The following is a 16,741-nucleotide window of genomic DNA, read 5'->3' on the forward strand; positions in this document are numbered from 1 at the left end:
TAAATAAATATAATAATTAAATTAACTTTAATATAATAAACGAGTTAAAGTTTATTTTTTATTAAAAAGGTTAATAAAGTTTTATACTTTTTTTAATAAGGGCTTAGCTTTATATTATTTTATATTATTATTATCTTTTTTTTAAAAAGTTATAATTTAAAGAATTTATATAATCTTATTTATATTTATTTTTATTAAGATAATATTTATTATTTTATTATAAGATAAGTAATTTATTTACGCCCTTATAATTACTTTAAAAATTAATTAAATTAAATTATTTATATTTTATTAATTTTTTTCCTTTATAATTATTTTTTAAGCTATATTAATTATTATATAGCTATAAGCTAAGTTTAATAAAATATTATAATAATATAATTAAAATAAGCTTAATAAAAAGGAATAAGCTATATTTAAAATTATATAAGTTAAAATAAAAACTTATTATATATTAATATTTAAGGAAAGCTATATTATATATATAATATATTAACTTTATAATAAGTTAATAATTATCTTTAAATTTCTTAAAATAAATAAAGCTATTAACTTTAATTTTACTTTTTATACTTATTACTTACTTATAATAATATAATAATTATATTTATTATTTACTTAAGTAATAATAATATATTTATAATTTATAATAATAAAAATTAAGAAAAAAAGCTTATTTATTTTATTTTATATTTATTAATATTAGTTTTATATAAATTAAGCTTATAAAAAAAGCTTATACTTTTAAATAAAACTTTACTTAAAAGCTAATCTTTTCCTTTAAAGCTAATAAAATCCTTTTTATAAAATATAGCTAACTTTATAACTTAAACTTAAGTTAATATAATTATAAAAAAAAGTTTATAATTTATTATAAAGTATTCTTATTAGCTATAATATAAGTATGCTTTATATCTTTATTAAGCTTTTCTTTTAAATTTAAAAATTTAAGGTATTTTAGCTTAATTATTAGCTAATTAAAAAGAAAAAGTATTTTAATACCCTTATAGCCCCTTATTCTTAATACTTTAGCTTTTTATTATACTTATTATAATTATATTTATTATTATTATATCTTAATTTATTACTTATTATTTTTAAGTTAAAGACTTTAAAGAATATAAGGTTAAGCTTATATATTATTAATACTTAAGATTTTATATCTTTAATTTATAAGTAATTTAATAATATATATTTATTGCTTTATTATAATTTATATATAAGATTAATACCTTAATAGCTTTATTATAAAGCTATAAAAAAAATTAATTATAAAACTAATTTAACTTTATTTTATTTAATTACTTAAAGCTTTTAATTTATATTATTAATTATTTAAATTAAATATAAAACTAAGCAAAGCTATTATAATTTTATATTTAAAATATTTTAAGCTTAGCTAAAGCAATTATTTATTAATATAAGTTTTTATAGCAATATTTTAAATATTTAAAAAATTTATTTATATTAAAGCTATTTTAAGGCTTGCCTTATTTATAAAATGTTATAATATATAATTATATCTTAATAAATAGCTAACTTTATAAGAAAATTTAATATTTTTAAAAACCTTTAATAAAGTTTATATTAATTTATAATTTATATTATATTATAATCTTTTAAGTTAAAAAGTTATCTTAATTATTATTAAATAAGAACTTAATTAAAAGCAGTTTATATTAAATTAAGAATAAGTTAAGAAAGTTTATATATATTTTAAGCTTTATAAGTTAATAAAGTATTGCTATAAAGAAAGATATAATAATATTATTATTAATATTAATAAGCATTATTATAAATAATTAAGGGAGTTAAAATACTTCTTAAGCGTTTTTATAGCTTAATATTAAAGTAAATTAAGAAATCCTTAGCTATATATTTTATAAAAAGATTAATATTTTAAATATAAGGTTATTTACCTTTATAATATAAATATTCTTTTTAATATAATTTAAAAATTATAATTTAATATTATAAGTTAGCCTTAAGTATTTATTAAAAAGTACTTAAAAAGAGTTATAAATTATAATATTTAAGAAATAAGTTAAGCCTTAAAAAGGCTTAACTTTAAATCTATCTTTTAAGTATATACCCCGTTATATAAGAGGGTTAAGTGCAATATAGGCCCGGCATAAACATGCATTACGGCTTAAGCAATAGCCCAAGCCCATTATAATTTAATAAATAAGCTTTTTTAATAAAAAATAAATATATAAAAAGATAAATATTATAAAGTTTTTTAAGATATATTAAAAACTTTTAATATATTATTTTATAATCATTTTTAAAATAATAATAAAGTTGGTAAGTTTTGGTATAAGACAAGGGTGTGTGCAAGACTCTTTGCGTCCCACTGTAGGTAAGCCAACACTAAAAGCTAGGTAGGCGTATTATGGAAGCTAGGTGGGCATACGCTAACTCGCTCTAACCCAGGGATTGTCTTAAATAACGTCCCCGGCCCCGATCCCGGCCGCCCCCCCTTTTCAGCCGCCCTTGGCACCCATATATGCCTTTTCTTTAACGTTAATTGCCTATTATCATAATATATAATCCCTTTTTTATTAATATTTTTAATTCTTTAAAGGCATTGCTTTCTTTTAATACTTTTTCTACCTTTATTTAAGCCTTATAAATAACCTTAATATTAATAAAAGTTATATTTAAATTAATTTAAATCTTTCTTTTTATAATTTTTTAGCTAATCTTAATTTAAGCTTTTAATTATTAATTTTTTTATAAAGTTATAATTAATTAACTTTATTTTTTATTATATGCTTTAAAAACCTTTTTAAAAAGTATTTATAATATAAAACTTAAATATTTATTATAATGCTAATAAGTAATTAATTAATATAATTTTTATAATTACTTAAAAGTTTTAAAAATAAGTTTTAATTATTAAAAAAAAACCTTAAATATAAAAAATTACTTAATAAAGCTCTTTATTATATTAAATTTTAATAATTTATATTAAACTTAGTAATTTTTAAAAATATAATAACTTTTAAGTGCTTTATACTTAAATATTAGCTAAAGTTTTATTACCCTTTACCTTAAATATATATTTAATTTTATAAGTATTTTCTTTTATACCTTATAATAATAAAAAAAAAATCTTTTCTTTATTATTATTAATAAGGAGTTATATTACTTTATTAAGTATAAATGCTTTTAAAATATTATTTTTAATAAAGAAAATATTAATATATTAAGGGGCTGTAATATATAAAAAGTATATATAAATAAAAAAATTATATATATTTAATATAAAAAGTACTTTTATATAAAGTTAATAATTATATATATATAATGTCTATTTATAATTAATAATTATTATTTAAAAGGGTTTAAAGAAGTAATTTAAGAAATAAATATCTTTTTAAGCTATTTAATAACTATTCTTTTTTTTATTTATTTTTTTTTATTATAATAAATTATTAATCATTATAATCTTTAAGGGTAATAAGAAATTATTATTATTATATATTAAGTTCTTTAAATATAATTAAAGAATTAAGAAACCTACTTATAATAAATATATATTTTATAAAAGAAATTTATATTTTTAAATTAAAGTTCTTTTATAATAAAGGGTTATTATTTAAATAATTAAGAATAAGGGCATTTTTTAAGTAACTTTTTATTAACCCTTTCTTATTAATATTTTAATAATAACTTAATTAAATAAATTTAATAATAAATAATTAAAAAAGATTAAATTAAAATTTAATATTCTTTTTAATAATTAATTAAAGATAAATAACCTTTATATATTAATTTTTTTAACTTTTAAAAATAAAGTAATAAAAAAGAAAGGCTTTTAATTAATTCCTTTTAAGGAAAGGATAGTTTTTATTTAAAAAGGTTAATTAAGCTTTTAAAGCCTTTATTTTAAATTATATTAATGCTAACTTTAAGCTATTTTAATTAATTATAAATAAAGTTAATAAAGCTTTTTAATAATTAAAAAAAAGTTTTTAAAAATTAATAATAATATAATAATTTTAAATATTATTAAAATAATTAAATAATATAGCTTAAAAAATATATTATATTTTAAAGGCTTATTAAATTAATATTTTATTTTTTATAATAATAAAGGTATTAATAAAATTATTTTTAAAGTATTGCTTTATAATAAAGAGAATAATATTTAAGAGAAGTTTAGTAATTAAAAAAAAATTCTTTATAAAGATATTAAGAAGTTAATATAGGGTGGGTGTAAATGCATTTATGCGTATACGCGGGTGTGGGCCGGCCGGGATTAGGGGGCGGCCGGGATCGGGGCCGGGGACGTTAACTACATCTCCGTACCAGGTTGTTCATACCATATTAACAGTGGGGCAAAAAGTGGACAGAGAGCAAAGCACACATTTCACCACGGACTTTTCTTTTTATCATATGGACCAAAGGCCCGTTGAGGAATTTTTTTCATCAGGCACTTGATGGCTTCACAAATTCAATCTTGAGAGTTCAAGTGCATACTTCAGTGTCTCGTCCCTATTTATTGTACCATCCGAGCGATGTGCATCTCGAGCTTGCCTTGGTGCTGTCTATATCAGCGCTATGAACTTCGAATCAAGATTCCTAATCCAGTTGGGGTCCTTAATAAGCCCCTGTCCAACCCTCTGGAAAACGCGACCCTTGAAAGGATGACCAGGCGCTGGCTTCACCATCAGGACGTAGTAGACCAGCGTGCGCTCGAAGCGCATGCGCAGGGCGTAGACATTTATGAGCCAGAATCGGCAGGGTCTATCCTCGGCGACATCATGTGCTAGCCATCCCGGAAACATTGCCCCATCATTCGTATAGAATGAGTCCAGTACTTGCGTGCTCTGGTATCCATGGCCACAGCGCCTGGTCACGGGATCGTCTTGGCCTGCCGCTGTCTGGAAAGCCCCGTGTGCTGAGCACTTGAGCGAGACCCCCGAGACCAGGAGAGCGCGGCGTGGGGGCAGGCCTGCAGGGCGGTGCTCAGCCACCCGCAGTATCCTGAGGTCATTCGGGTCAGGGTGCCGTTCGTCGGGGTCGCGGTAGCATTGGCCGATGAACTCGATTTCACCGTCTACAGATGCCCAGGACCACGAAGGCGCACGGTTCTGAGGTGGTCTGGTGAGAGTGCTATCTTTGTACGCCATCCAGAGAAGTCCGTCGAGCACATGAGGGCTGTTGTCGAAGTAATGCCCTTCGTGGAATGGGTTGCCGAGCATATTTCCAAGCGCCAGTGAGAGGGAGAGGAGCGCAGGTAACTTTTCCCCAGGCCTGGTCAGCCCACACCTGGAGTAATGCATGACGATTTTGGCCCAGGTGGTGTGTACGCCATTAAGTAACTTGAACTGTTCCTCCTTGTTTCGCTGCGGCGTGCGTTGAAACTCTCGGAAGTCATCAACCAAGCATAGAAGGGACCTCGTAGGGAAATACATGTCCGCGCGATGTTGTGCGTTGGAATGGTCTTCGCCCACGGAGATCTTGCCACACTCCCAGTACATCTGGTCTGCGGCGAAGTGAATCGTCCGCCTGGAGAAGAGGTGTTCTTGTAGCACCCATCCCCGCCGGTTGAGAGGCCCATTGAACACATTGTCTCGTCGTCTTCTTGGATGATGCACAAGTAGTCAACCCATAGGTAGCGTATTCCCAGTGAGTGTGTGATACACACCGCGTCCTGAATTGTCTTCGAGAGTGCCCGCGGGCTGATATGCTTCAGGTGCTCACCCAGAGTTGACCTGACCTCGTCGTCCGAACCGGTGAATGAACGCCCCAACAGTGGCTCACTGCCACGTACTTGGCCCGCCTACCGCCAGAAACCACGAGACGTAGAGAATGAGGGTAACGCGATATATCGATGACCCTGGTGGGAAGTTCCGGAGGTGACTGCATGGGGCCACCAGAAAGACTGGAGCGGCACTGCGGGTGGTCGTCTTCGCATCCCTTCAGCCAGGTCTTGATGGTGGCCATTGATGCCCGGGACCCTGCAGGGCTGATCGGACGTAGCGTGACATATTGACTGGCAAGTGACGCTGCAAAACTGTGAGCGTGAGAATCATACTTCACATCTCGTTCCGGCAGCAACTGACCTTCGTCGGCGTAGCAATAGATTATAGCCATTGGGTCCTCCATCTTGCGCTTTCCGTACTCAGGGTACACCCAAAGGCAATCAAGCTTGTCACCGAGGTCCTCGCAACGGTCCATGGACACAAATTCAGCATTCGCCGGCACAGCCTTTGCTATTTCTGTACACAACAATCTGCACATTGAGCATGTAGAGATCATGGCTCTAAGTCGCTCAATATTGAAAACCAATGGAGGGGTCTCGAGATAGGCCTCGGACAGTTCTTGTTCATCTAAACAGGCAAGATTGCTCTTCAAAGAAAGGTCCGCGCATTTAATTAACGTCTTGAGGACCAGGGCCTGGCATCCGGGGCATGGCTTGTCCAGACTTGCAGCTGGCGCCGCGCTGGTCATGGCAGGTTGCTTGACTTCGCCACTATCTATGACGAAAGACTCGGTGGTGGTTGTGTGATTCGGAAGCGACTTGTGAATGCGAAATAAGGACCCCGAAAGAGAATACATACGTTCATACAACGACTGTCCTGACTATGCAAGTCTGAGTGGATCGATGAGGGGGCCGGCCGATGATGGCACACGTGTCGCTACTACACCAGTTCCGTATCTGGTGTAGACCCACATGATGGAATGTGACATGATTTTAGACTAGCCAACTGACGCATAATACCGGGTAACGACAAATTACACGCATCAGGTGAGCACCGAAAACCATGCCTTGCGCAACTTCAGCTGTTGGGCTGTCTCTGCGTGGCATGAGGAATTCTCCATGGGTTCATTCCGGGCATTACAGAGACGGGCTCCTTTTCCAATTCCAGTCATACCGGGCTTGTGACAGGACGGAGGGAATAGTGTTCATGGTCGTCTACCAATATCTGCTTTCAAATTGTGTCTATTGAGATACTCCGCCATTCCGAAATCTATCCAACAGCGGGTAGCAACAGGATGATATTCCATGCACGAGACTTATCCCACGAATGGAAGGCTCCTCTTGGCCGTCTCCTTGCTATCGCATGGGATGTCGGAAATAACAGCAAATCGGCTGACCACGAGGTCATGGTACCAGTACACCTGTTGTTGGGGCTCAGGCGTCAGGTTTGGGAGAGCATCTACACTCTTGTTTGTCTTCAAGACTGTGTACTGAGTTTGGTAGCTACGGGTGTCAAAGTTAGAAATAGGGCACAAAGGTGCGGCCGGGGAATTGATCCTTACTAGAGCTGAGAGCAATTGCTGATAGGCGCCGGGTAGGTCTGTTCCATGCGGCCCCATGATTCGTACGTTGTGGCGGTGTCGTTATTCGATGCGACAAATGTCTTGTTTGGGAAGTGCTAGACGATCAATCATTAGTTCGCTGATGGCTCAATTCATATCCAAGTGATAAAGACCTACCACGAGCTCCCTTCCATTAACCAGGAACGCCTCCTTGCACTTCTGGATTCCCGCGGCACCGACGCAGTGAATAGTCTCGGTAGTCTGCATGCCATCGGCGGGGAAGTAGTCGGTGTAGCCGGTCGTGACGCTGCCGTCCTCGGCTGCGTTGACGAGACTGTGCTTGCGAGTCAGTAATCGCGTGGTCGCCGTCGCGTTGTGGAGGTGAAAGCACAGGGGAGGACTCACGCTTCAAGGAACGGCTTGACCTCCTCCGGAAGTCCGGGCTGTGGGTCCCAGTCCGCGAAGTTTATGGCAGCGGCTAGTTGTGCCGTGGCGAGGAGGAGTGTTGTGGCGAGCATGGTGAAGTCTGTGGGTGGTGGACGAGGAGAGACTAGGCGATCGACGGGTGGGAATTTAACGACAGTATGCGATCGATTCGATGGACGTTGAAGTGATAAAGGTGGAGGTGCTTTCACTCTGGAGTTCTTTGCATTCTCTTTTATGTTGAATGTGTGCCTTTTAATGGGGCGTAGCCGAAACTCTATTGCCCCTAATGAACGTGCCACTATTCAGATTGAGTGCCTCGGGCCACGGGCATTTGCTTGGCACCAGCTCAGCCCTGTTTCTATTCATAGCCGTCTAAACCCGTCAACATTAAGCTTCGCCCTTGCAAGGGCGCAAACCAATTTCCGGGGTTTCTTGGTTAGACTGTTATACGGCATGATACATGATTGGAATATTCAGCCACGACCCTTCAACAGTAACTTGAAGTTCAGAGTTCACAGTCCATACTTAGCTGCTAGTTTTTGGTCCACAGCGAACACCATCTTCCCGTTGATGTTCTGACCTGATACAAGTGACTGATGGGCCTCGATGGCGGCTCTTAGTGGAAGAATTCGACACATTTGAGGGTCCAGTTTTCCGGTTCGGACCTTGCCTAGTATCGACGCAAAGTCTTTTATGAAAACATCTCTTATCTTCAGGTAGTAACCCGTCATCAGGTTAAAGAAGCTTGTTCGAGGTGGCAGCCGGGAAGATAATATTTCGTCCAAGTCAATCTTGCCCGCACGCAGACCCTTGCCGCCTTCATCAATCTCGGCCATCACTCCAACCACTACCACCCGACCTGAGCCAGACTTTGTCGCCTGAAGGCTCTGTAGGACACTTTCTTGGCTTCACACAGCATCGTATGCAACATCTACCCCCGCCCCGTTCGTCAATTGCTGAACTTGAGAAATAAGATCCGGGGCGTGGCGATTGATTGGTGTGACTCCCAGAGATTTGACATAATCAAACTTGGAGGGTGAGCAGGTGCCGATCATTTTGATTCCCAAGTCAAACGCGTGGACGAGTTGTGCCAAGGCAGTACCAAGTCCACCACTAACAGATCCGATTAGAATGCTGCAGCCTGGCGACAATTCCACTCCAGAGTACCGAATCATGCCCCAAGACGTCATGTAATTGAGGGGCAGAGCTGTGACCTTGACGGGGTCGTCCTCCGGATCAAGTCGGAAAAGCTCCGTGGTGGGCAAGATAATGTGGGTAGCGTGTGAACCAACGACGCACATTGATGCGACAAGATCACCATGGGAGAAGCAGTGGGCCGACTGAGACAGAGAGCCAACGGCGATGACCTCACCAACAAGGTCGTAACCGGGTGTAAAGCCTGGGCTCGCAGTTCGGGGATCAGGATATCCGTCAACTCGCTGCGTGTTGTCTGGACCTGCAATGTCAGCTGCAATAATTCTGACCAGAACTTCGTTTGCGGCAAGTTCACGTCGAAACTACATGTCTCCCAGCGTAGAACTGACGGATCTCCGAAATTTGTGACAACCAATCGTCCTTGTCGGTCAGGGGTGGGACTGGTGTTGTTCTTTGTGGTAGTTGATGGGGAGGATGAGAAGATGTGCCCAAAGACGAATCACGCCAAGGACGAACATCGTCAGCTACGACTTCATAATGCAAGCTGTGATGTCAAGTCGGACTAACAACCCTCCTTATGATTGATAATCCTTTGACTTCGTTGTTCTATTTGGTTCCTCATAATGTTATAGCGTCGCTACTCTGTCCCTAGTTGACGCCAGCTCTGCGCCGATCGGAGGCATGATCCACTCGGCTTTTATATGTTTTTTTGGCTCACCGTGATCCGCACTCCCGCGGATCGCGCGGGGGAGGTTTTACACACATTTTCACGGTCAAACAACTCGTTACTTGCGTGAATGAGTCTTGCGGGACTCTGGACCTTGTTACCTACCAACATAAGACTTGTAGTTACAGACTTAATTCAACGTGGAGCATTTGTACGATTTAACCAGCAATATTGCCTATGCATACATAAATCGCCTTAGACTCATCCCCCCAGTACTCATTAGACAACAGATCCTTTTGAACGTGCAAAGGCAAATCGGCTTTTTTGTCGGAATGCATTTAAATGCACAACTAAAATATTTTTTCGGCCTGATCTCCCAAGGCCATCATGATTATGTCAGTCGAGGTCCCATCCTGTCATGCAAAATGCAGGCCGGAGACACAGTGAACACCAATTGGGGCAGAATATACCAGGGAAGCCGAGAAGGTCTCAATCTCACGACCACAACGTACACATCAAGCTCCTGGATACACATCAAGCTCCTGGACTTGTTGGTCGCGGGAAATTCGACAGCCATGCCACAAGAGAAGCCACACGGTCCATCCACAAAGTTTCTCGCCGCCATGGCACTATCAGACACAGTACGGTTGACGCCGACAAGGCCACATAGGTCTGGCCCCAAGGAGGTGGCATCAGTTGCAGAGGGGCCCAAGGCACCAGCACCGGTCGTACAGGGCTCAAGGGGCCGCAGCAGGAAGCAACGTGAATGGGCGAGGCCTCTGAGAGAATGCCTGTGTGTCTCAGTGAATAGCTCTAGAATCTACCCTATATATATTTAATCCGGTCATATTTCATTCCACTTACTCAGCAGGAATATAGAGCATCAGCAGACCAAAAACCACGGTTAGGTCAATGGTCACCCTCAACGATGCATGAAGCCTAAAGGACTGACTTGGCAGAAGGGACAATATTGGCCGATGCAGGGTAGAGAAAGTGTGACAGATCTTGTCCTATGAAGATGGTTAGCCTCTTTACCAACAATGCCTAGGAGGGCAACAAACATTGTTGGTCACAGTGCATGATTCCACCATATTTGCTCGACCGGACAAGATCACAGTCTGTGCACATCAGGACAGCCGAATCCTGACAATGTGAGAAAACGTGAGTTGGTGCCCTCAGGTGAGTGGGACACTCAGGTACCTAAGTACTTAAGTAGGGAGAAAACACAAGCATCGGCGAGGCCGCACCCAACTGCTTCCTCCAGTGCAAACCTCGTCTTTTTAACCCCCGCCTACAACCCAACCCTTTCTTTCCACCTCTTGTTGCTGGGATCAGCGTCTCTGCAACGTGGCTAATGGGCTTGCTGAAACGCGCTTGACCTGGCTTACCATTATTACTTACTGAAGATGTCATCTCTACGCCCTGAGCCGATGTTTGATGCCATCACAATCACCGCTGATCAACTGCGTCAGCGCTTGGACAAGGGCTCCATCAACAGCGTGCAAATCGTGGAGCTGTATCTGTACCAAATCCAGAGACACAACACGCAGGGTGCGAAATGCAGGGCTGTGATTTCTACCCCGCCAAGGATCCAGCTGATTTCATGGGCTGCGAAACTTGACCAGGAGAGACAACAAGGCAGTCTTCGAGGTCCCCTCCACGGGATTCCAATCCTGCTCAAGGTAAGAACGCACCCAAGGGCATTCACCTTTAAGATCTATTAACAAATCTTATCTCTGTCAGGATGTTTTCGCCACTGACGTGTCCCTTGGTATGCCAACTACTCTGGGCTCATATGGTCTCCTGGATGCTTGTCCGTCTGGAAACTGCGACGTTGTTAACAATGTAAGTCGCGATTCATGGCGCTGAGAAGCATTCTGACGTCCCAGTTGATCAATTCCGGCCTTATTATCATGGGCAAGACGAATATGACTGTGAGTCACAGCTTGTGTTTGGTCAGAGTTGGCCTTTCGGAGACATTTTCTTTTTTTTTTTGCTGACGATGAACAGGAGATGGCCGGTCACAAGTGAGTCAAGCAAATAAGATCGGCCCAAGTGTAAATTCACCGGGCAGACTAAAACGGACTTGACGCAGGGGCCGGGCTGGTTGGTCAGCAGTTGGCGGTATGTGCCAGCCGGCGTATATCCCCACCGGGTACAAGCTCGGAGACAAGCGTAAAGGCGAGACTGTAAGTAGCTTTCTTTTATATTATCGCTCCTTTGTACTTACTGATGAATGACCACTCAGACCCCCCAAGGCTCTTCGACCGGCTCCGCGGTTGGGGTCGCCTGCGGATTCGCCCCCTTGGCTCTCGGCCACGAGACCACTGGCTCCTTGGTGTCGCCGTCAGCGGTGGCCGGTCTATATGCCTTGAAGCTCACACCCGGGTCAACTTCGCTACGTGGAATTCTGACACTGACGCCTTATTTTGATACCGTCGGTGCTATGGGCAAGTCTGCCCTTGATGTTGCCCTCGCATGTGACGCTCTGTTGGCTCGAAAGGAGACGCCAAGCCTGGCGTCCCTGGCGGCATCCGCAAGTTTGAGCGAGATGGCCATCGGCTTCCTCGACATTGAGAAATGGCGCTTGCCAGCTGAAGCGCAGAATCCTGACCCAAACTACTACAAGGAGACGGTATGTTTACTCACGTCCCGCCTCAGTGAAGTCTTCATTGCTGAATTGGCTATTGAAGGCGGAGGAGTACTGGCTTGCCAAGAAGTGCCTGCAGAGCAACGGCGCAAATATCATCGACATAGATATCGAAGAGCCGGAACATGTTCCAATCGGTGACACAAACATCGATGAATTGATGTACACTATTATCAGTGGGTTGCCGTGTTTGAAACGCCATGGACGCAATATGATTTTACTGACCCAACTGAACGGAGTTCAAGACCAGGAAGCGAAGTCTGGTATTGATCAGTTCTTGCAGTTCTTTGAGTATTCCAAGGTCCGGAATTTGGACGATCTGGTGAAGTTCAATGACGAGCATGCCGACGCTGAATTTGACAAAGGTTCGTCCATCATTCCGAGTCATTACGGGTGACCTCGCTAACTAATTATGTCGTCGTATGCGCAGACTACTGCCCCAACCAGGACAAGCTTCTGAGTCTAATAGAGACATCTCGGCCGGGAAAAGACCAAACCGCACGACTGGACAGCTGCAAGAAATGGGCAGCAACGGACGGCATCGACAAGGCTGTATCAGAGCACGGTGTAGATGTGGTGGTCTGCGCTTCCGACAGCTTCTTCGCGGCCGTCTCGGTTGCAGCGCGTAGGTGTCTCTTCCTGCCACTCCATCAGCTTTTTCTGTGCTCACACTGTCTTGTACTCTTAGGCTACCCCATGTCAACTATGCCGTTGGGCTACGTCTCAAGCAGTGGTAGACCCTACGGCTTGCAAGCTGTCGCGCAGGCCAATGCGGAAGGCAAGTTAGTCAAGCTCATGGCTGCGTGGGAGAGCATCCGCCCACCGCGGCGTGTCCCTGATTTGGAGGCTTGCGAAAAGGCTCGCGCTACTTGGTGATAAACAGTCATCACTCGTCTGATAGCGATGAGAAGATGAATTGCAGTCTCAAGTCCAGAGGGTAGAATAGATACCGAAGAATGGATACCGATGAGGGCCCCTGCCAAGTTGATATCCTTGGCCCGCATTGACCACTCTCCAAATGTTCGACTTTGTATTGACAGAAGTAGCGACAAGGTGTGGATCACGACTTTGACTGTGCCAGCTTGGAAACAATGCTGGATACCCCCACAAAGTTAAGCTCCTCCATAGTTTCCTCCCAGAGTCGATTCCTAAACTCAATACCCTCTGCAGTGTAGTAAATCGCAGGAAACGGCTTGATGGTCCAGTCACTGACAAATGACCCATGGCTCTCCCTTCCTTGCACAACGACCCCATCGACGTAGGTATCCGCGCCCCATTCCAAGCTCCGCCCCGTGATCCCCACGAAGATCCGGAAGGGCAGTGACACCTGCGTGTCCCTACCTATGTCGGTACTGGCCGTCAAGCCAGGGTTCACCGTATTCACAATCACCCCGTCCGGGTTGATATTCTCAGCCAGCTTCGAGATGAATCCTACGAGGAGGAACTTGGTCGCCGAGTACTGGTCCATGGTGTCGTACTTGGCCGGGTTAGCGAGCCGTGGCAGGATCGGCCCACCAGCGGGATCGACGCTCGCCCAGTACTGCGTATCCGAGCCGATGACACTGAGCCTCCCTGGCTTACCCGGCGCTCTCTTTTCCCACAGAACCGGTAATAACAAGATGGAGAGAAGAGCTGTTGACAGGTAGTTCACCTGGAACGTCGTCTCGTACCCCGTCTGCTCGTTTTTGGTGAGCTTTGAACTCTGCACGCCGGCGTTAAGGATCGCTATGTCCAGCCGCTGTAGCTCGTCTCCAACACACCGCTTGACGAACGCGTGGATGGAGGCGTATGAGCTCATGTCCAGCAGCCAGACCTCGATCTTTGCGGCCGGGTTCTCATTGCGCAACTTCGCGGCCGCCGCGTTGCCCTTTGCCTGCGAGCGCACGGCGAGGATGAGGCGGGAGAGCCCTAGCCCTAGGAGCTGGCGGCTTGTCTCAAAGCCCAGGCCTATGTTTGCCCCGGTGATGATGGCTGTCTGGCCGGAGAGGTCTGCTTTGATGGGCTTGGGGCGATAGAAGAACTGGCGGTAGAGGAGCCCGAGGAGGCTGGTCTCCCAGCGGGCGTCGTTCTCCAGGTGCACGGACATGGCGACGATGTGATTTGGGGATGTTTGGAGTTTAGAGTTGGCTTATTTGCATGAGTAGGCCGCCAGTGCCCGCCCGAATATTTATGGCTTGCAGGGTGGTAGTGGCTTGATGACCACTCGGGTCCGAGACTCGCCTCCGGGTACCCGCGTGGATCTAGATAAGCTGATTTGTGACGGCATCTTGAGAGGAGCGGTTGACTCCAAGTGCGACTTGCTCGTGTGATGTTAATCCAGGCTCGGCCTTGGTCTGAAACATTGAGCCGTCCGGTCCCCGGGTTGGTCCAGGCGCGTCATGGATTACCAATCTAGTCCTGCTGTGTGTGGAAAACGAAACGCTACCCCCCCCCCCTGCAAATTTAACTCAGTGTCCCCCCCCGCACAGAAAAGAAGCCCTCTTCGCGCGCGCGCCAGCGCAGCGTATTCGCGTTTTCTGCTTACTATGAAAATATTATAACCTCCTGTAACTAAGCGCGCCTATATAGCGTTTTTATACTTTCTTTATATATAATGCATACCTTATATTTCTTACCTTTCTTATTATTACTTATATTATTATTATAATTAAAAGAGTATAAAAAATATTACTTTATATATAAATAATAATTTTAATTATAAATCTTTTCCTTTTGTTATAAAAGGTAAAGAGGAAAGTAAAGAGGAGGAGGAAGGTAGCGCAAATGCTATATAGTCGCCCGCGCGAAGAAGGCTTTTTTCTTATGCGGGGGGGGGGGACACTGAGTCAAATTTGCAGGGGGGGGTAGCGTTTCGTTTTCCACACACAGTGGCTCGGACTTCGTCGCGTCCCGTGATTTGCGGTCAATCTTTTGGCTAGTGCATTTGACTGCGGACCTCTGCATTGCAATAGTTATGTGTTTGATCTGTAGAACTTCAGCAGTTATTTTATGCCCTGGCCTTCATAAAATTTTGAACTACATTCAACGACTTTCTGCTCTGGTATTCAAAGGATGCCGGGGTTGAGGAACAAAGTGACAATCTTCATGCCGGAGTTAAACGGGGCTGCTTCCGGTGATATCTCATTCACGCTTCCATTCGCCGGCGAATACCTACACAAACGTCCCGTGAAAGACGGCTTGGCATGATCGAGTTGCAACAGTCTCTGGAAACTTGTCACTCAGAAAGAGAAGACAAGGGCCTGCTTTCCTTCACAATAGTAGCATGAGGTGACACCGGTGCTTCAATCATTGTACCCCCATCCGATACACATTTGGTTCCAACTGCCCAACATCTATGATACAGCATCGTGGGCTCATCCCCCCCCCCCCCAAAAAAAAAGGAAAGAAAAGACTTGTCTTAGTCAGCCATCTTGGTGAACTCATCGGAAGAGCAGCAATGTCATCGCGGAATCAAGGCAGTGCCGCCTCTGAAAGCCGCCTCGAGGTTTTTAATGAAACGCCACAACTGGGAGCCGCCTAGCTTCGCGCGTCACGAATTCGCCAACACACAGCTTCCCTTGACCACTAGTTGATGAGCGCGGGCCACCTGGAAACTCGGCGCAACGTTGCCGCGGAGAGGCACATCGAGGCAAAGCGGTCAGTAATTATGCAAAACCGCGAACATGGCATCCTACGACGTCAGCATACGCACGGCTTCAGCGACGGGAGTTTGCGCGATCACGAGCCGCTTATCAAAAACTAAATTGATCTCTTCATCCAGCGACTGTACGAACATGGCGTTGTACAGGGAAAATTTGTGAACATGGCTGCCTGGTATAAGTACACCACGTTCAATATCATTGGCGATCTGGCTTCTGGGGAGCCTTTTGGCTGTCTGAACAACTCTAACTATGATTCATGGGTGCGGTCAATCTTCCAGATGGCACGACTGGGTACCTTCATCCAGTCATCGAGCGACTACCCACTAATCCAGAAATCATCACGTTCAATGGCACTAAAAAGTGCGAAACTTGATCGCGAGCGAACATGGAGTTTACCAAAGCCAAGTCAATGAAGCGCATAAACTTGGAGCATAACGCCCAGACTAAGTAGGAGGCTCATTAAAAAACAAAGACAAATCGGTATTACTTCTATCGTGGACTCCAGTTAGCTAGCCATGTTACTGACTACCGCAGGAATCGAAATTAAGGGATGTTCAGGCGAACAGCAGTATTCTTATTGCGGGCGGCTCAGAGACAACCGAAACCTCGCTCTTCGGAGTGACCTATTCCCTTCTCAAACCCTCTTCAGCGATGGACAAGCTCAAAGCCGAAATTCGATCGGCTTTCAGCCTCGAAGACGAAACCCACTTTCGAGCGGCCCGCAACTTGCCGTACCTGTCGGCGTGCCTTGATGAAGCTTTGCGGATGAATAAGGAACCGTTCATCGTATTCGTATATGCCCGGTACTGATCTAGCGTAGCATCGTCTGCACGAATTGAATTGTCCACAGTGGAAACCTTCACGGTCTGGACGAACTGAAATGCCCGTGGTCCCGATAATATCTTGGCGTGGATGAATTGAAATAAC

At 42.3% G+C, this 16,741-nt stretch overlaps 4 protein-coding genes across 4 annotated transcripts; 1 reads left to right on the forward strand and 3 right to left on the reverse strand.

The window, feature by feature from the left end:
- Positions 1–4,553: 4,553 nt before the first annotated feature.
- Positions 4,554–6,252, reverse strand: INS49_014359 (uncharacterized protein; the record flags this gene model as incomplete). Its single annotated transcript, XM_043175050.1, has 2 exons — positions 4,554–5,517; positions 6,047–6,252. The coding sequence occupies 2 exons, from the start codon at positions 6,250–6,252 to the stop codon at positions 4,554–4,556; spliced, it is 1,170 nt and encodes a 389-aa protein (XP_043021995.1).
- Positions 6,253–7,029: 777 nt separating this feature from the next.
- Positions 7,030–7,793, reverse strand: INS49_014360 (uncharacterized protein; the record flags this gene model as incomplete). The annotated part of the gene is made up of 4 exons (XM_043175051.1): positions 7,030–7,216; positions 7,276–7,391; positions 7,453–7,609; positions 7,681–7,793. The coding sequence occupies 4 exons, from the start codon at positions 7,791–7,793 to the stop codon at positions 7,030–7,032; spliced, it is 573 nt and encodes a 190-aa protein (XP_043021996.1).
- A 3,160-nt stretch (positions 7,794–10,953) lies between these two features.
- INS49_014361 (uncharacterized protein) lies at positions 10,954–13,049 on the forward strand (the record flags this gene model as incomplete). Its single annotated transcript, XM_043175052.1, has 10 exons — positions 10,954–11,205; positions 11,267–11,368; positions 11,413–11,457; positions 11,534–11,550; positions 11,619–11,712; positions 11,772–12,158; positions 12,217–12,349; positions 12,419–12,538; positions 12,604–12,798; positions 12,862–13,049. 10 exons carry the CDS (start codon positions 10,954–10,956, stop codon positions 13,047–13,049), a joined length of 1,533 nt encoding a protein of 510 aa, XP_043021997.1.
- A 184-nt stretch (positions 13,050–13,233) lies between these two features.
- INS49_014362 (uncharacterized protein) lies at positions 13,234–14,259 on the reverse strand (the record flags this gene model as incomplete). Its single annotated transcript, XM_043175053.1, has 1 exon — positions 13,234–14,259. The coding sequence occupies one exon, from the start codon at positions 14,257–14,259 to the stop codon at positions 13,234–13,236; it is 1,026 nt and encodes a 341-aa protein (XP_043021998.1).
- Positions 14,260–16,741: the final 2,482 nt, after the last annotated feature.

Source organism: Diaporthe citri (genome assembly GCF_014595645.1).
Source record: "Diaporthe citri strain NFHF-8-4 chromosome Unknown scaffold_7, whole genome shotgun sequence".
NCBI classification, from domain to species: Eukaryota; Fungi; Ascomycota; class Sordariomycetes; order Diaporthales; family Diaporthaceae; genus Diaporthe; species Diaporthe citri.